Source organism: Panthera pardus, unplaced genomic scaffold, assembly GCF_024362965.1.
Source record: "Panthera pardus isolate Hobbes unplaced genomic scaffold, ASM2436296v1 HiC_scaffold_16, whole genome shotgun sequence".
Taxonomy (NCBI): Eukaryota; Metazoa; Chordata; class Mammalia; order Carnivora; family Felidae; genus Panthera; species Panthera pardus.
The window spans coordinates 94,318,592-94,339,023 of NW_026526721.1; the positions used below are offsets into that span (position 1 = coordinate 94,318,592).

Below are 20,432 nucleotides of genomic sequence, written 5' to 3' on the forward strand. Positions count from 1 at the left end.
GTTTAATCTCCACATATTTGTGACTTTTCCGGTTTTTTTTTCTTGTAATTATTTCTAGTTTCATACCTTTGTGGTCAGAAAACATTTGATATGCTCATAATCTTCTTAAATGTATTGATTTGTTTTGTGGCCTAACATATATATAACCTATCCTGGAGAATGTTCCATGTGCACTTGAGAAGAAATGTGTTTTCTGCTACTGTTAATTAAATATTTTGCAAATGTCTGTTAAGCCCATCTGGTCTAATGTGTAGTATAAGTCCATTGCTTCCTTATTGATTTTCTATCTGGATGATCTATACATTGTTGAAAGTGGGGTATTGAAGTCCCCTACTATTATTGTATTGCTGTCCACTTCTACTTTTAGGTCTGTTAATAGTTCCTTTATGGATCTAGGTGTTTCTATGTTGGGTGCATAATTATCTACAAATGTTATATCCTCTTTCTGAATTCACCCCCATATCATTATATGACTTTGTCTCTTATTACAGTCTGTCTTAAGGTCTATTTTGTCTGATATAGAAGAATAACTATCTCATCTTTCTTCTGGTTTCTATTTGCATGGATTATCTTTTTGCATCCCTTTACTTTCAGTCTGTGCCCTTAAGGCTGAAGTAAGTCTCCTGCTTTAGCTTTAATAATCATCTATATACTAATGATTCACAAATGTCCATTTCTATTTAAGATATATACATATATCTCCCATAGGAAGCTGAAATTCAATCTGCCCAAAAGTAAACTCAACTTTCCCTGGTAATTTGCTCTTTCTGTTATATTTTCTATCTCAATGAATGGTAGCATCATTCTCCCAGTTTTTTACTGTATCCTCTTCCTCATACCCTACATCTCTCTTTCCATTTTGACCCCTAACATTTAATTAATTATAACACTATTTCCATTTTTCACGTAATTCTCTTGAATATGTCCTCTCTATGTTCTCATAGTCACCACCTTTGTTCACCAACATATTTCTTCCTAATCAGTTTCCTATTTCCAATATTTTCTCCTCCCTCCAAATCCTCCATACCATAACCAGAAGTGTCTTTCTAAATGAAAGCTACATTCTTGTTATTTTCTTATATGTACTATTTCAATATCTTTCTGGTTTACTTGGGAGAAAATTCAAGTTCACTTATCTCTTTTTACAGTATGCACCAGACACACTGAAACATTTACAGTCCAGGATGATGCTATAATTCTCTCATCTACAAGTCTTTGTATCCCTTATCCCTTTGCCTAAAATACCTTTTCCAAAACTCTCCTCATTGCTAACTTCTACTAATTTTTTTTCATGTCAGATTAATATATTCACTGCTAGAGAAGCAGTCTTGAAATCTTCTAGACCTGTGATGTGTCCAATATCATAGACACCATCATACCTATTGAACACTTAAAATATGGGTAGTCTGGGTAGTCTGAATTGAGATGTACCCTACACCAGAGACTGAAGGATCAGTTTAAAAAAACTATAAAATTATCTTAATAATAATTTTTATATTGGTTACCTATGAAATCTTTTGGATGTATTGGGTTAAATAAAATATATTATTGAAATTAATTTTATCCCCTTTAACTTTTTAAATATGGTTGCAACAAAACTCAAAATTATATGTGGCTTACATCATATTTCTATTGGATTACACCTAGACTAGATGAGGAAGAGATCTTTTTTTTCAGAACCCTGTAGTTATTTATTTGTATTTATTTTATCTGTTAAAATTGCTAAATTGCATCATATAGTAGACTGCAAGCACCTAACGAACAGGGGGCTGTCTTGGTAAACATGGTAATTCCAGTGCTAAAGGTATTAAAATAAAAACAGTAATCCCCATTATTCATGGATTCCATATTTGTGACTCTGCCTATGGATTCAATTTACTTACAATCAGGACTAGCAGTGCTTTCAGTCAGTTATGGACAAGCACAGAACAGCAAAAGATAGAAGTCATCCAATGCATATTTTCCTAGCTGAGGTCAAACAAGGTGAGGCTCTGCCTTCTTGCTACAGCTGTCAAATTCAACAAGTGTTTCTTTTCAGTCTATTAGCACCACTTTTCACATTTTTGTGACTTTTGTTGGTGACTTGGCTGTTTACGATGGCTCTGAAGCATAGTGCTTGAAACGCCGTCTAGTGCTTCTAAGCACAAGAAGGCTGTGATGTACCTTATGGAGAAAATACATGTGTTAGATAAGCTCCACTCAGGTATAATAATTATAGTGCTGTTGGCTGTGAGTTAAATGTTAATGAATCAATACGTATTAAGTAAGGTGAAACTGAAACACACATAAAACAAGATTATATATTGGTCAGTTCACAAAAATGTTGTGACCAGAGACTCACAGGAACCTAACTCTGCACTTCCCCTAGGAACAATGGTTCAGTATTTGCTGACTCCGTGTTCCAGCAACTTCACTAGAATTGACTGTATTTGTTGAATGAATGAAGCTGGATCATTTGATTCCAAATCCAAATCTTATGCAAATGCAGCAGTAGTTAAAGTAGTGATTATGGAGCCAAGCTGCCTAGAGTTCAATCTTGGCTCTCTGATTTCCTAGCTGTGTGAGTTTGGCCAAAATACTTTTCTCTGCTTTTTTCTCACAATTAAAAATGTAGATAAAACAGTAGTTGCTAATGGTTTCCAGGGGCTGGGTGTAGGGGGAGGGGACTAACCACAAAAAGGAGGGAACTTTTGGAATCAGGGAAATATTCTTTATTTTGATTGAAGTCATAGTTCTAGAACTACTTATGTTTTTCAAAAGTCACAAAACTGAAAAGGGTAAGTTTTAATTTGTAGAAATTATAACGTAGTAAACTTAACGTTAAGGGCCACCTGAGTGGCTCAGTCAGTTAAACGTCCAACTTCAGCTCAAGTCATGAGCTCAGGTTCCTGGGTTCTAGCCCTGCATTGGGTTCTGTGCTGACAGCTCAGAGCCTGGAGCCTGGCGCCTGCTTCAGATTCTGTGACTCCCTCTGTCTCTCTGTTTCTCCCCTGCTCATGCTCTCTGTCTCTCTCTCAAAAATAAATAAAGATGAAAAAAATTAAAAAAAAATAAATTTGAGGTTAAAAAACGGGTAATAGTTAAGATTAAAGGAATAATGCACATAAGACATTTTATGCTTACCTACTTGCATAGATACTCTTTACATATTAGCAATCATTCTAATAACATTAGACAGGGAAAGGTTAGACTGTGTAAGGAAAAGCAGAGTGGACTCATGAACCAGGGTTCTAATTCGACTTTTTCATATATTAGCTAGAGGCTGAATTCCGTTTATGGGAGTTCATTTTTTTATAATAAAGGTTGAATTCAACATGTGTCAAATACCTGTGCAAACCATAGGGCCACATAGTAATGTGAGAACGTGACTGGTACTCAAAAGACAGCGATACAAAATTACAAGACCACATACTGGGGAGTATAGGTCACCTCCCCAAGGTAGAATGCAGTGCGTTGTGAAATGGAACACAAGGGGGCGCATCTCTTTTAAGAACCTTGGTCCTTAATCCTAGTCAAGTCTCTATTGGCTCCTGGTCTATTTTGAAGACAACCCAACAGCTCTACTGAGGTTTGAACATACCTCAAACTCAAATACCAATGCCAAGAGGAAAGAAGAGCCGAGTTTCTCAGAACTGGACTGGTCTGAGTTTCTGGACAGGACCGTGACGAAGGAAGGAGGTAGGCATTCACCATTCACCTTCACAACTCCGTGACAGCCTAGTGTGAAGAATGAGCTGGGTCATTTCACTGCTGTTATCTGGGTCGCAGATGTCTCAGGAGTTCCCACCCCAGAAGGCACTGCTGACCCTGCCCAGGCACCCAGTGGTAGTCACTGCCAGAACCTCATCACGGATGGCCGGGGTCCCCTGTGAGCCGACAGGTTAGAGCCGGTAATAAAATACTGCACTTGGGCTCTTCCTTGAGGAGCCAAGTGTGGTTTCAACCATCAACCTGAGCCAGAAGTTCGACCCCAAATCTCCTCCCACAACCACGCAGGGCACCCGTTGAATCCGTGTCCCTCACAGGGCCTGACAACTGTCACGTGACAACCGCCACGCACCCGATGGCAGGGGCCACAGAACGTGTGGTTTGGCTCCTGTTAACTTCAACTTGGACCCGAGTGCAACCAACATAAAAGTTTGAGGTAGCAAGTTTCCTTGCCTTTAAGTTCACCCTCAGCAAACGGACTCCAAAAAGTGCTCCTCACGCCGGAAGTGCACTAATCCGCAGCACGTGGGGTTGCCAGGGCGCTCTTCACGTGACTGGGCGGGACCTCGTGAACATTGTAGCCAATGGTAGCCCGAGAGGGCGGTGCCTGTGACGCGCCGGGACCTATCCCGGAAGTGGGGCTGTGGTGGGGGCGGGAAAGGGCGGGGAGGCCGGGGTGTGGAAAGTGTGGCGGCCCCGCCCCGTCTCTTGGAACTGCCGGGGCCGCCACCGCTGCCGCCGCCGCAGCTGTAGGGGACCGGCGCCGGTGCGCAGGCAAAAGGAGCTCTTTCCCTGCTGAAAGGTGAAGACATGGGGAAAAGCTGGTAGGGCCGGGACCGGAGCGAGGCAGGGCCGGAGAAGGCGACCGGAGCCGAGTCCAAAACTAGGGAAGGAGGAAGGATGGATGGGGGAACGGAGGAGAGCGCGGGACCCGCCAGGGCTCAGGCCCTTGCGGGGCCGGGCCGGGCCGGGCCAAGGATGCCGGCAGGACAAGGGGGCGCCTGAGAGGCCGGGGCGACGGCGCCAAAGGCTGGAGGGCGGGGTGCACGCCTGCTGCCTGGGGGCCAGGTGCTGTTGACCAGGTCCTGTTATCCCCATCCTTCTCGGGGATGTGCGGCCTGGGCTGGGTCCCCCGCAGTGAGGATAAGGGCGGCGGCGGAGGGCCGGGTGGCGCGGCGCGGCGCTGTGCGGGAAGGTCGCCGGTTTCTCCTGCGGTGGGACGACGGGGGCCGAGATTTGCTGCTCCCCGCGCCGGTGAGTGCCCAGGGCGGGTATCCCCCACCCGCTAGGAGCTCATCTGCGACCTCCCTCCCTACCTCCCCACCAATGGATGGAAAAGTTTGTAGAGGCCGGAGTTAGAAGTGCCCCCTATTCTTTTGTGGGTGTTCTATAAATGAAAAAATAATAGATCCATGATGTTTGGTACGTAACCTGTCCGAAATGTGATGTTTCCCTGCCTGCGTTCCCGTTGTTAAAAAGCAAACACAAACTTTTTGTATAGTTCCCTGGGAAAAGCTAGCATCTCCCCAGCCCACCATGGCGGATGAAATTGATTTCACTACTGGAGATGCTGGGGCTTCCAGCACTTACCCAATGCAGTGCTCGGCCCTGCGCAAAAACGGCTTCGTGGTTCTCAAAGGACGACCATGCAAAATAGTGGAGATGTCAACTTCCAAAACTGGAAAGCACGGTCATGCCAAGGTAAGTGCCCTTCCAGGTCTCTCTTTGCGTTGGGGTTTTAATCATTTGTATTACAGTGCGGAACATGAGATTTCCATATTTATAACTTTGTAATAATCACAATTTTTTCTTCCCACAGTTACCGGGTGACCAGCTATTGCTTTGCATACTGAAATATAGCTTTTCCTTTTGGGGCCCTTATAATGTTTCATTTAACTGGGAAATGAAACTTTCCTGAAATCCTAGTGACTTAGAATAATCTATTCAGATGAGAAAATGTGTTCTAACATAACTTCATTTTTCTTATGCATCTTATAATTGAATTACTGGACTATATATGATATTGGGTCTGGATATGTCATGAAACTGTTTAGTTTGGTTCACTGCTTCTCAAGTCAATGACCACTACTTTTTTTTTTTTAAGAAAATAAAATTAGATGACCTTGGAAGGAGAAAGAATCTGTCATAATCAGCTTTGGTATTGTGCTCTTGTGTATGTAATGAGTGATATACTTGGCAAAGATTAAACAGGTTTCCTGTTCTCCCTTTTCTGCTAGGTTCACCTTGTTGGAATTGATATTTTCACGGGCAAAAAATATGAAGATATTTGTCCCTCTACTCACAACATGGATGTTCCAAATATTAAGAGAAATGATTATCAAGTGAGTACCAATTTCCTGTAAAATGCTGGTTGTTTCTTAAAGTTGCAAATACATTCTACTGTTAACTGTAATTTAACAAAACCTGGGAGTAGTTTTGTAGGTTTTTCTAACCAAATATTAGGCACCACTTATCCTAAAAATTGGAAAAATAGTGATATTTAACACTTGTACCTTACCTATAATTATTGCTAATTTGCTATTTTTTTAACATTTTGAATTTTTAAAAAGTTGAACATGTCTTATTGTTTCTCAGATCAAGTGACTGCATTTTGTGACTGAATAAGTCCAATGTTTGGTAAAACTGCTCTTTGTTGTAAACTATTTCAAATGTAGGTAACTCCCTCCCTGGTATTTTATTTCTTTTCACTTCTCAAACCTAAGACTTTATAAAGTCTTTGGGATTCATGTTCCACCAACCAAGTTTGTGTATTAATGAATGTGAGTTAGAATTTGGTATTCTTAAATAGGGAAGTCAGCCGAAAGCCATTAGTATAAAAGATGAAGTACCTGGCCACTGCATATAGTAAAGAAAATACAAAACTATGTAATTGTTTTATTTACATTCAGTGACCATGCTGTGACCTTTTGTTAAATTATAGGTATAAACTTCCAAGTTTTAGTTCCAATTATATATTTGGATAGGTCATGTGTAATGATAACATTTTGTTGGTTTGGGAGAATTGATGGTAACCAAACCATTGACCTCATAGGATGTGGGAGCTCAGATTAATCATAACTAAAGTCTCTCTTGTAAGTCTTCAATCTCAGTGACAAGCATACCATATACAGAACTCTTTTCTGTTATATTTTACACAGTGAAAAATACAAGTGTGATACCTAGATTTTTTAAATTCATTTTAAACTGACTTCTTGCTATATCTTTTATTGTATTATGTAATTTTTAGAGCATGTTACCTTCAGCTGCAAGTCCCATATGACTTCCTTTTACTCTTTATTCACACATAATGTAAACATATTTTTACATAGTTTTAATCTAGTAAGTTTTATATTTTCATTTTCCCATTTATAAATATTTTCTAGGTTTCTTTGGAGTCTTTGTAGACATTTGAATTGTCTTATTATAATAGCGTATGGGCTTTTTTTTTTTTTAATCAGGCAAATTTGGGTTTGGATCTAGTTCTGCCACTTTCTAGTTGGACAACCTTGGACAAATTATACAATCTCTCTGAGACTCAGTCTTCCCATCTACAAAGGAAGGATAATGTGAGGATTAAATGAGAAAATGTATACCGTAATTACCTCATAAGTAGATATGTACCAAAAAGTAGTCCTTTTCTGCTCCCCCTTTTCCTGTATAAAAATTCCATTTAATCATTCCATTATGCTTGGAGCACCTAATTTAGACATGGCTTATAGTGGGTGCTCAATAAACATTTGTTAAATGCATATGTGATTATTCATTGAAGTAAGGATAGTGCAGCTAAGGCTAAGCATAGACTTTTCTTTTGCCAAAAATGGATTTCTGTTTTTTTATCCTTAACATGTGAATGCTTTGAATATTCAATATTCATTATATACATTAATACGCATTCAACATAGAATGCTTTTGACTTTGAGTGTTTCAGAAAGATAGTATCAGTAATTCATATAATTACTACCATGATCAAATTAGTCAATCATTGGGGCACCTGGGTGATTGACTAATTGTAAAAAATATTGTGCTCTAGGCAAAGGCTGACTTACCTCGTTCCCTTTACCTTAGTCTAGGCCATGCTGTATCCCCAAATAAAACCCAAACCAAATTTTTCCTTTAAGTCTTTTCAGTCGGTTAAGCATCTGACTCTTGATTTCGGCTCAGGTCGTGACCTCACCGTCAGGGCTCTGTGCTAATAGCTGGGAGCCTGCTTCAGATTCTCTCCCTCTCTCTCTCTGCCGCTCCCCCATGCACACACGATCTCTCCGTCTCTATCTCTCTCCCCCTCTCTCTCAAAAATAAATAAATATTAAAAAAAATTAGTCAATCATTGATTGGAGCTCCAGATTTAACATAAAGGAAAATTTAGTTTGGGTTTTATTTGGGGACACAACAGGACCCAGACCAGGGTAAGGGGAATGAGGTAAGTGATGCCCTTGCCTAGAGCACAAATTTTTTTTTTTTTAAGTTTATTTATTTTGAGAAAGAGAGAGAGAGAATCCCAAGCAGGTTCTGTGATGTCAGCACAGAGCCTGACTCAGGGTTTCATCCCATGAACAGTGAGATCATGACCTGAGCTGAAATCAGAAGTGGGACATTTAACCAACTAAGCCACCTAAAAGGAAAAATCAGTAATTCAAATTTTGTCTTTATTTAAAATTTTGATACTTTGTTCATCATGGAATTTTTGTATTAATTTTAGTTTTAAAATATGTGATCACTGATGAGTTTTTTTGGTGCCACCTTAAATTTTGCACTCAGAACAAGTGCTTCACTTTCCTCATCCTAGTGTCAGCCTTTGGTATGTAGTCTGTACTGGATCATGGATAAGAGAATGACTCATGCCAGATAGGCTGGGTCCGAATCCTTACTTTAACACTTACTAATTACGTGACCTTGGTTGGCAAGTTATTGAACTTCTTGCCTTTTTTTCATTATTTATAAAGTGAAGATAAGAATGGTAAACCTCATGGGAGGTTTAGTTAGTTAATACTTAGAACAGTGCCTTGCATCGTAAGTACTCAGTGATCATACCCCTTTGTTATCAAGTCACCATATAATACTTATTTCTGTTCATTTAAAAAATTTAGCTCTGTGGGCCTTTTCAGTTATATTTATTGTGCTGGGGTGGTCTTCATGCACGTATCCATGCCAAATATGTACAAGGTATGAACCTGGAGTTGGGAGGAAATAGTTTCTATCAAAGACAATATTGGAACAATTGATAAATTTGAATATGGACTATATATTAAATAATATTTTAGCAATATTACATTTCCTAATTAAAAAAAATAAGTTGGTTATATAAGAATTTGTCTTTTTTGGGAAAGAAAAAAAAATTTGTCTTTCTTGCTAAAGAATCATGATTTTTGAAACATACTCAAATGGTTTAGTAAAAAGAAGAAAAGAACAAGAATGTATATTCTATGTATTTTATGTATTCATATATACATAAATGCACATGTGGTTAAATGTTAATGGGTGAATCAAGGGGAAAAATATGGGATTTTGATGTATTATTTTTGTAACTTTACATATATCTGAAATTTTAAAAATAATTTGTGTAAGAAGATCAAATAATTTTCATTATTTAATTTTATTTTTCTACAGTTTTATTTTTGAAAATTTTAATTTTATTTCATATAGCAATTTATTTTAATAAGATGTTTAATTTTTTAAAATGTTGTTTTACTAGATATTTTATAATGTCTATACGTATTTTATTTGAAATGCTTTATATTTCATCCCACAGTTTAACTGATGAATTCTTAACTCTTTAAAAATAAAATACCACCATTATATAAATAAATATCAAAGTATCAGTAGTATTATTTGACTTTTATGTTTCAGTCACTAATGGCAGTGGGAACGTTTAATTCTCGAAATAGACAAGTTCTACTTCAGGGAATTGCTAAAAGAGCCAAAATCAAAAAGATCTGCCTTGTAAGCCTGTGGCTATTTAGAATTATATAATAAATGATGTTGGAAAAACTGGACAGCCACATGCAAAAGAATGAAACTAGATTATCTTACACCATATACAAAAATTAACTCAAAATTGGTTAAAGACTCGAATATAATTCCTGAAACCACAAAACTAGAAGAAAACATTTGTGGTAAGCTTCTTGACATTGGTCTTGGCATTACACTTTTGGTTCTGACACCGAAAGCAAAGGTGGCAAAAGCAAAAATAAATGAGTGGGACTACATCAAACTAAAGTGTTTCTGTACAGCAAAGGAAACCACCAACAAGATGAAAAGGCAGCCTACTGAATGGGAGAAAATATTTGCAAATCATATATCTGATAAGGGGTTAATGTCCAAAATATATAAAGAACTCAATAGTAAAAAATAAACCCCAAGCAATTTGATTAAAAAATGGGCAGAGGATCAAAACAAACTTTTCCAAAGAAGGTACACAGATGGCCAACAGATACCTGAGAAGATATTCAACATCACTAATTAACAGGGAAATTCAAATCAAAACCACAATGAGATATCATTTCATACATGTTAGAATGGTTGTTATCAAAAAGACAAAAAGTGACAATTATTGGAAAAGATCTGGAGAAAAAGGAACTTCTTGGACTGTTGTTGGGAATTTAAATTGGTATAGTCACTATATAAAACAGTATGGAGGTTCCTCAAAAAATAAAAGTAGAACTATCATAATAATCCAGCTATACCACTTTCGGGTATGAAAACACTAATTTCAAAAGCTATATGTACCCAGATGTTCATTGCAGCATTGTTTACAGTAGCCAAGATATGGAAACTGCCTAAATGTCCATTAATGGGTAAATGAATAAAGAAGATGTGGTATACATATACAACTGATTACTACCTTGTCATGAAAAAAAGGAAATGTTGACATTTGCAACAACCTGGATGGAACTTGAAGATATTATGCTAAGAGAAATAAGTCAGAGAGAGAAAAAGAAATACTGTATGATTTCACGTCTATGTGGAATGTAAAAAACAAATGAACAAAAAGAAAACAAAACGTATAGAGCAGATTGGTGGTTGGTTTTAGAGATGAAGGGGATTGGAGAATGAGTGAAATGGGTAAAAGAGGTCAATTGTATGGTGATGGATGGTAACGAATTATTTTGGTGATCACTTTGTAGTGTATACAAAGATTGGTACAATAAAAAAAACTACACTTCTGCCTCAACCTCCTTGTTTCCCACTCCTCTCCCAACTACCTCACAAATGTTTGAGTGATGTAAAGATGAATTAAAAGGATTTGTAGTTGCTTTGAGGATGCTTTTTGTTTTTGAGGTTTTAGACGTGTGCAAAAGCTGAAATCTGATGAGATATCTGTGGGAAGCCATAGCCAGACTTGGTAGTGCCATAGAGAGGAGATTTGAAATCTACCTCTATGGTAGGTTTGTGTTACAAACAGTAACACAAAGCAGTAAAGGGAGTAAGGACCAAATCTTCAACTCCTTTTGTGTTTGTCAATGTTAGCATCTGGTATTCTGAACAATTGCCTTTTATAAAATCTGTTAGAAGTCTAGGCACCTGTTGCTGGATGGTAGGATAGTTCTATTTTTGTTTTTTTGAGGAGCCTCCATACTGTTCTCCAGAGTGGAAGTGGCTGTACCGGTTTGCATTCCCCCCAGTAGTCACTTATATGTGGAATTTCAGAAACAAAACAGATATGGGAAGGCAGTGGGGGGGAGAGAAGAGACTGAGGACTGATGGAAGGGGGTGGGAGATGGGCTGGAGGGGTGAAGGGCATCAAGGAGGGCACTTGTGATGAGCACTGTGTGTTGTATTTAAGTGATAAATCACTGAATTCTACTGAAACCAGTACTACACTATACATTAACTAAAATTTAAATAAACTTAAAGAAATCTAGACATACTGTATATGCTTCTAGAATAAATAAGTACAGCCTGGCTATTTCATCATTCCTGTAATAAAAAAAAATCAGCAATATCAAAACTGTGTCTCTTTGTAGGTTAGATTGTGTTTGTTTCATTAACGTCATCAACAAGCAAATGTTTGTCTTTAAAAAAAATCTAATGTTAATAGTAAACTGGACACCAAAAGTTTTCTACAGAATTTTGTTCATAATCAAATTATAAAACACATTGTAATCATGGAAAACTAAAATTAACTTTATGCCCATTAATAGGAAAACAGTTAAATCAGTTACAATCTATTTATGCAGCTGTGAAGTAGTTAAAGAGACTGAGGTAGGCCTATAGTTTCCAATTTGGAAAGATTTCTAAGACATACTGTTAAGTGAAAACAACTTGCTGAAAAATACCTGTAATATCCCATTTATGTTTTTTTGACACAAAAAGTGACATTGATTCAAAGAAAAGAAAAAAACCTGACAAGATGTCTATCCCATGGCTCCCTTCCCTCCCCACTCCTGCTCCTCTTCAGCTCCCAGGGCCTGAATCCTGGATAGGGCTAGGTAACAGGACAGCCCTTCAGATGAGGTCAGCAACATTGACGAGCATCTCCTCAATTGAGGATTTGTGGAAGGTCTCGATATCTCAAAGAGTCCTCCTGTCTTCTTCTGTCACCATGTTAAGGGCCACACCCTTATGGCCAAATCGTCCACCAGGACCAACTCTGGATAGTTTCCCCTGTTGGTGGGAAGGTCATAGTTGATGACTAAAGAAACCTGATGCGTATCAATGCCTCTGGTCTAGGTCAAGGGCTTAAGAAGACGCAACCTATCCAGAAAGGGTTGAAGTATACATGTAGGCAGCCAAAGGAAGGCAAAGGAAACAAACATCCCCTTCCTTCCAACAACCTAAGACATGTCAGATTTTTTTCCAAGTTACTAATTTCCTGAAGAGGGACATGAGCAGACCCCATGTAGACGGAATCACCTTGGATTCTCATTTATTTTTTCTAAAGCAACTATATTTGTATTGTGCACATACACATAAATGCTTCAGGGCATATTAGAGAGAGAGAGAGAGAGAGAGAGAGTTGGGGGAACGTGGTGTGCAGGAAGGAGTGAACTTATACTTTTAATCTATACATCTTTTATGGTTTTGTATGTTTAGCATTATTTAAGCTCAGAATATATTAACGTATTACTGTGTACTTGTACAAATTAATGTGGATTGCAACTTAACTATGTAAATATTACAAAGTGATATAATCTAATCACTGCAAATGATATAATTTCTTTTAATAGCTGATATGTATTCAGGATGGTTACTTATCCCTGCTGACAGAAACCGGTGAAGTTCGTGAGGATCTTAAGCTGCCAGAAGGTGAACTAGGTAAAGAAATAGAAGGAAAATACAATGCAGGTGAAGATGTACAGGTAAAGACCTAAGGGGAGATTGCTTTTTATAAGAACTGTGGCATAAACTAGTTAGCAAAAATGGCAAATATGAAATGTAGTTTTTAAATACTGCTCTATGAGATGGTTTTCCCATGATACCCCGAGAGGTCCATTACCAAAGAAAGTATCAAAGTTCACTTTTTGCTAAGCAGACACTGCCAACCCCAAATTTGTTTTGAAGACCAGCACCTGAGCTATGAAAGATAAGAAAAGATGGCATGGGAATACTAAAGCGTGAAGGTGATTTACTCTTTGTCTTTGCTATGACTCTCAGAAGTATGACATCTGATAAGTATTGAGACATTCATAGCTCTTATTCTTCCCGTTTCCTGGAAGTCACCTTAAAAACCACAGTTTGAGAAATTTTACTTTGGAAAACTATAAAGAAAGTAGGTTATCTGGTCTTGGAATACCTCTTTCCAAAGTCAGCATGTATAAAATATCCACAAATATCCAGTATATAATAACATATCTTATATATGTATTGCCTTCTGAATAACTTTTTGCCTGCATTTTTCCCTTCTAGGTGTCTGTTATGTGTGCAATGAGTGAAGAATATGCTGTAGCCATAAAGCCCTGCAAATAAATGGGAACATCAGGCATGAGCAAAATGTTAGGTCTGGATCAACCACAGATCTAAAGTTTGGGTCTAAGTTGTCACCAAAGCTATGGCCTTCATAAGCCACCTCATTTTTTTAAATTGTTTTGAAATTGTACTCAGTTAGTTTTGTAGGCAATTGGTAATTTAAAATCATCAAGTTTGTAATTCTTTTTTTTTTTTTTTTTTAATTTTGTAGGTGTCTTTCCTATAACTTTCCTGTGGTTTTCAGTGAGTACAAGAAATAGATAAGATGGCTTCAGCAGATATGATTTGTCTGAGCAAATCATTCCTGAATTTTAGTTGATAGATAAACCAGGGCTTAAAATCAGACAATGTAGCATCTAGTGGTATCAAAGTACCACATTTAAGTTGAATTGTTCTGCATTAATTTCAGACCTAATATAGAATGAGTTGATTGTGGATTGGAATTGTCACAGTTTCAGCCTGTGTGTGGCAAGCACAAATCCTTAACCAAAAATCATGTTATCAAAAAGTGTCAGTTTTCTTAGTAGGCATGTGCAGCCACCTGTATTACCTCAGTCATACTTTCCTTTGCCAAATTGTTGCAAGACTAAACGTAACCTTATATGTAGTGATTTTGCTACCTGCTCATAGTTGACAGACATTGAACTGTAGGTTGACTGTTATTAGCAAGTCAGATTACAAAGGAGGAGTCTACAGGGGACAGTGGCAAAGGGGATTGGTTAGAGCTATAGGTTTTTACTTGAGGCCTGTGTAACTGGCATAAAAATAGAAAGTTTCTTTCTAGTTATGTTTTTGCTTTTTGTTCTCTCTCTGTATTTAAAGGAGTGACCTGCTTTATAGGATGCTATGCAGTGCTTTTTATCAATATGTTGAATAAATTGTTGGTATTTATAGTAGTCCCTCCTTTCCAACCATTTTTAAGTACATTTTTTGGCATTAAAATATTTAGTTGTCCAGCAAAACTGGATATTCTTTAAATTGATTTGGAATATTTGTTAAATTTATGTACACTTTTCCTAAAGTGAATTGAAAGTGCATCATGGAGCAAGAGTTACTTTCTGTGATGATTATTTTTCTTACTTTGAGAAGTACATATATTTTTTTCTGATTGTTATGTACTTAATTCGGTTACCAGTGTGAAACATAACTAGGAAAGAATTCTAAAAACTGAATAATTTAAAAAAGTGCTTTAGGTGACTCAGCTACATTTCTCTTCGTATATCTTATTTCCAGGATTCTAGACACTGTCACAGGGTTTGCAAGGACCTTTGACTTAAAAACAATCATTATATTGAAATTAAACTTAGAACAAAATCACTACTTCAGTAATCATTCTCTAAGACTGATTATGAGACCTTTCTCATCATGCCTTGACCTCTGAAAGACCTTTGTTCCTATCATCTGGAGGAAAACATATATGATGCTGTAACCGATCTAATCAGTAGCTAAAAATAGTATTAGGCACTTGATCTTAGCCAAAAGGCCGAGAAGCAATACTGAAAATAGTATTAGGAACAGAAGATCCCATAGGTTTAGTTACTTAATTTGTGCACATTTTTAAATCTTGTATAGGCCTCAGCAAACCCATTTGGAGAAGAAAACGGGATACTTAAGAGAAATGCAAGGGGAATTCTAAAGCACAAGAAATATAGAGGTTATAGTTAACCATTTTAGCATAACATCTTAGCTTTTGCCCATCTGAAGCACAATTAGGAATTAGGCTAAATTCTTTCCAGTATTCCATCTAAGTATCTACTTCATACTGCTCTAGTGTTTTAGTAGTCTGTTCTGTGCGTTTTACTTGTTACTGGTTGGCATTGTTATCCACAGGAATTCCAGGAAGTTCTCAATCTGTGCTGCTTGCTGGTCACTCACATGGCCCCAGTTAACCATACTAGTGTTCTGGTTTACTGTTAATTCTGGATTAGCATGCCCTTGTTGTTCCTAACTTGTCAAACTTCACATAAATACATTTCAATTGTGAGGTAAGCATATGTGAATTATAATGCATCTCTATCTTCATACCTTGAATGGCAAAAGCTATTTATGCATAAATATTTTAAGTACCATAATGAAATGTAAATACTCTTCTGATATATAAGTATAGATTTTAAAGATATGGGACTGTTTATTTTCACATAAGTCAGTACATGTTTCTCTAGAACAAAATATTTCATTTAGTAAAGCTTTATAAATTGTATTAAAAGGAAGCAGGTAAACGTATTTTTTAACATAGAACAGCAGTAACTTCATTCTTTTTGACATCAGAAATACTAAAAGTTGATTCCTAGTATTTGTTGTACTTTTTTGTAGCAAATGTTAAATATCACAGGTTACCATGTATAGAGTGTAGACTGTCATGTTGATAGATTATACGATGATACACCATTTTTGTCGGCAGGCATTTCACCAATTTATATACAATATTAACAAGTGGAATATTTGTTTCTTTCTAGAGCAACATATTTTATTTCTACTGTGAAGACTTTGTTATACCTTATTTGCTACTACAAAGTTGAATACCCTCTGAAATAGATCAAATCATTGCTACTTTGACTTAGCATTTGCCTCATAGACATAATTATGATATTTCATTCTCCCCTCCAAGGGCTGTCTGTCACTTGAAATTGTTGCTAACCAAGCTCTTGAATCCGTTACCATTTATGGTACAAAATTCTGTACCAATGCTTTATAACAATTACCAAAACTCTCCTGCAGCCGGAGCATGATATCTTTAATAGGAGATGCTATAATAAAATGTTTAGGCTATAAAATTTGGGGACACAATTTTTCATTATAGCACAATGTGGAGTATGTGCATATGCACACCCAGCTTTGTATGTTTGTTCTTTTTACAAAGTCCTTTCAATTCTTAAAAGTACTGTAGTCTGGTAGTGCCTCAAATGTTGTGACTTTTTTTTTTTTTAATTTACAACTTTTCCAGAATTTGTTTTTGTAACTTTAAAGTTTCTCAATTAGATTATTTCTAGTTGAGCTGTAATTTGAATGCATTGTTCTCAGGGCTGTTTGTGCTAAGAGCTGAAGTTGCATTATTTTAAAGCTGCCTGAAAGTATATTGCCAAATTTTCCCAAATTGTAATACAATGATAACATGCAAATAAAAATCCTTAACATCAAAATACTTAACCTAAGTATTAAAACAAAATGGGAACATTGATAACATCTATACTGAAATCTTGCCATATAGTTTTCATTGTAGAATAGACTTTGGTAGTCTTATCTTAGAACCCAAACCTTAATGATCTATCTGAAAGCATTTCTTTGGCATGGACCCCAAAGATAGTTTTTAGAGCCAGACAAATAGGTAGTGGTTCTCAAACATATCTAGGGACAACAGATCAAAAATTCGTAATGCTCTTTGGGTACATGAAAATGTTTACATACTGAATTCTATAATATGAACCACAAACAAATTTACTATGAGAAAACATGGCTCTTAAGCAGTATAAGAGCAAACTCTGAGCATATTTCCATAAACCGTATGTTATATTGAACTGATCAACAGTTGAAAATTTTCTAACTTTACTTAGGCATAATATTTTATAGTTTTTAAGCCTTTTTTTCTCCTAGCATTCAGACAAGTAATAGACAACAAAGGCTTATGAAAAATTTATTGTGGAAAATCTTAAAATTGAGAAAATTCAATCTATTAACTTTAATCTATTAAATTTTTTTTCTCTGAACTGGATATATGGCATCATTATTTGATTTTAGCGGGAACATTTGGATTTAGCTTATGGAACACAGATGTTCTGTGAGAACATGACTTGAAGTCACTATATAATTTAATGTTTCTCCGTTAAGTATACATCTGAACATCAACTTAACTACCAAGTGAGGTCAAGTGCCTGAAAAGTGCTATCTACATCTAATTAGCATGTTTTCCTTGTGTGAAAGAGGCATCTTATAGCAATGCATATCGAGCTTTCTTTCACCTGCTAGAAACATACTTGTTGCCAAACTTTATCAACCACTACTATTCCTCTCGCCTTAGAATTGGATGAAACCTATTTTACAATTGAGAGAGAGGTTATTTTATTTATATGAAGTCCCTAAAACTATTTCTTGGTATTGGTAGACTTGGGTTCATCTTAGTTCATGATTGTATTTTTTAAAAACTCTGGACACCAAACTATATTCAGTGATGACTGTACAGCTTGTCATAAGTCATAATTGTGATCTTTCTTGAAAGGAATTCTTTATTATGGTTAATACCTACTATAAATGAGCACTCTTGTGCTTGTTACAAAATACAATGCACATTACTAGTTCTCTGCTAGTATAATGAAAATGGCTAGTTCCATATTATTATGTACTTGTGTTCTCCTCTCCAAAAAGGAAATAGTTGAAATGGCATTGTCTAATCCAGTGGCACTTTATTAGTAATACATTTTTATTTGTCTTAGGTACAGGAGAATTCTTGCTTTTATCTACAGAGACTCATGTTTTAGCTAAAACTTTAAAATTATAAGATATGTAGTATGAGTATTATAATTGTGTATTTTACATCTCAAAAATGGGTAAAATTCAAATGTCTTTGGGTATACTAAATTATTAAAATCCTTTACATTGTAGATGATATACATCAATTATAACTTTTTGTTACATTAAAATATATTTGTCTGGTAACTTCATCAGCTATATTAAATAAACATAAAGTTAACTTAACAGCCTGCCCTATTCTTGTACATATACATTCCTAAAACCATTTTTATGCTAGAAAATAGTATGGGGATGCCTGGGTGGCTCAGGGTGGCTCAGTCGGTTAAGCTTCTGACTTTGGCTCAGGTCATGATCTTATGATTCGTGGGTTCAAGCCCCGCGTCAGGCTCTGTGCCCAGAGCTCGGAGCCTGGAGCCTGCTCCGGATTCTGTGTCTCCCTCTCTCTGCCCCTCCCCTGCTTGTGCTCTGTCTCTTTCTCTCTCAAAAATAAATAAACATTCAAAAAAAATTTTAGAAAATAAAAGAAAATAGTATGTATTTATGAGTTGATCACTGTTAAAAGAAAATCTAACTTATTTTTACTGTGTTTTTATATTCTGGATCCTTACTAGACAGTACCCTAGCTTTATGGCTGGGAATGGTAATTTTTACATTTTAGTTCCAGATTTAGGTATAGTTTTGTTTTCATTTTAAAATTTTTAATAGTTTTAAAATATGTAAAAAAGCCCCATGATTCAAAATTCTGTAATTACAAGAGTAAAAACATCTTTCCATCTTCATCCTTTTCCTTGCATTCTTCCAGACATCTTTAATGCAAGGGCAATTAATGGTTCCTCCCCTACCCCTGACCTTCCCAGTGTCTGAGGTGTTCCTTCCGTACCAGCATTGCTGTTCTCTTTCCCCAGTGATGTGAATGGTGTGATGAGTCCCTGAAACAAACCCTTCATCCTTTTTCCAATTCTGTGTGTAATCAACACCATGTGGACATTTTCATCCCTAGGTGGCTCAACCCTTTTTTCCTTTTACACACTGTACCATTCTAGAACACCTCTCACTCCCTGACATTTGAGCCATGCCAGGACTACCATGGCAGTTGTGACCTCGTATCCATAACTAGTATTACTGATACCATAACCTTCCAAAATCAGCAAGATAATTGTGCAGTAAGAGAGGCACCAGTTTAGAGTCTTCCAGCTCTCAGCCCCACTCTTTTATTGCCATTTGCAAATACCAGTAGCCTAGGCTCCCAGAGGGAGGCATGGGAGGGGGGAAAAAGCATGAAAAGACTAATTTGTTATGTGTCAGCCTATCTTAATCCCTCCTCCATCCCCAACCTTTTAATTAAACATTCTATCCAAATAGGAGGTGTCCTGTGGAATTGCCACATTTAGAACTCAGACTGCCTATCTAAAGTATGTGTTCCACTGGGAATTTAAAACATCTACAGGCAGGGGAGCCTGGGTGGCTCAATCAGTTAAGCATACGATTTTTGGTTTAGGCTCAGGTCATGATCTCACGGTTCATGAGATCCAGCCTCAAACCCCATGTCAGGCTCTGCACTGACAGTGTGGAGCCTGCTTGGGATACTCTCTCTGCTCCTTCCCCGTTCACACTCTTTCTCTCTCCCAAAAGAAATAAACATTAAAAATAAACAAAAATAACATCTACAGGCATACCTCAGATTGCAGGTTTGGTTCCAGACCACTGCAAGAAAGTGAATATTGAAACAAAGTGGGTCAGGTGAATTTTTTTGTTTCCTAGTGCATAGAAAAGTTACATTTACGCTATATACTGTAGTCTATTAAATGTGCAGTCACATATGTCTAAAAAGATAATGTACACACATGAATTAAAAAATATTGCAAAATGGGCTATGTGGGTGACTCAGTTAAGCGTCCGGCTTCCGACTTCCAGTCAGGTCATGATCTCCTGGTCCATGAGTTCGAGCCCTGTGTCGGGCTCTGTGCTGACAACTCAAAGCCTGGAGCCTGCTTCAGATTCTGTGTCTCCCTCTCTCTCTGCCCCTCACTGCTCATGCTCTCTGTCTCTCAAAAATAAATAAACATTAAAAAAATACTGCAAAAAAATGCTAACCCTCATCTGAATTTTCAGCAAGTCAATCTTTTTGTTGGTAGATGGTTTTCTCTTGATGTTGATGACTACTGACTGGTCAGGGTGGTGGTTCCTGGAGGTTCGGAGGCTGTGGCAATTTCTTAAAATAAGGCAACAATGAAATTTGCTGCATCACTTACTTATTCCTTTCATAAGCTATTTCCCTGTAGCATGTGATGCTGCTTGATAATATTTTACCCACAATAGAACTTTCAAAATGGAAGTCAATCCTCTCAAACCTC

The 20,432-nt window shown here is 37.0% G+C and overlaps 1 protein-coding gene and 1 non-coding gene across 4 annotated transcripts; one reads left to right on the forward strand and one right to left on the reverse strand.

The window, feature by feature from the left end:
• The first annotated feature begins 4,375 nt into the window (after positions 1-4,375).
• EIF5A2 (eukaryotic translation initiation factor 5A2) lies at positions 4,376-18,303 on the forward strand. 3 transcript variants are annotated; one of them, XM_019463154.2, is made up of 5 exons: positions 4,376-4,510; positions 5,210-5,409; positions 5,946-6,050; positions 12,876-13,007; positions 13,555-18,303. In XM_019463154.2, the coding sequence occupies exons 2-5, from the start codon at positions 5,245-5,247 to the stop codon at positions 13,612-13,614; spliced, it is 462 nt and encodes a 153-aa protein (XP_019318699.1). In that variant the 5' UTR covers positions 4,376-4,510; positions 5,210-5,244; the 3' UTR covers positions 13,615-18,303. The 3 variants fall into 3 exon arrangements, with proteins under 3 accessions (XP_019318699.1, XP_019318697.1, XP_019318696.1); XM_019463152.2 differs by lacking the exon at positions 4,376-4,510 and adding an exon at positions 4,534-4,962 and having other exon boundaries at positions 12,876-12,963; XM_019463151.2 differs by lacking the exon at positions 4,376-4,510 and adding an exon at positions 4,545-4,962.
• LOC128777507 (small nucleolar RNA SNORA67) lies at positions 12,426-12,568 on the reverse strand. The gene has a single exon (XR_008422753.1). It is a non-coding gene; the product is annotated as a small nucleolar RNA SNORA67 (small nucleolar RNA).
• Positions 18,304-20,432: the final 2,129 nt, after the last annotated feature.

What these genes read in the sequence shown, in the direction of transcription:
- EIF5A2 (XM_019463151.2), top strand. Translation starts at nt 4,818, where the DNA reads ATGTGCGGCCTGGGCTGGGTCCCCCGCAGTGAGGATAAGGGCGGCGGC. An exon ending in GAAAGCACGGTCATGCCAAG is followed by an intron (nt 5,410 to 5,945) that starts GTAAGTGCCCTT and finishes CTTTTCTGCTAG; the next exon opens with GTTCACCTTGTTGGAATTGA. An exon ending in TTAAGAGAAATGATTATCAA is followed by an intron (nt 6,051 to 12,875) that starts GTGAGTACCAAT and finishes TTCTTTTAATAG; the next exon opens with CTGATATGTATTCAGGATGG.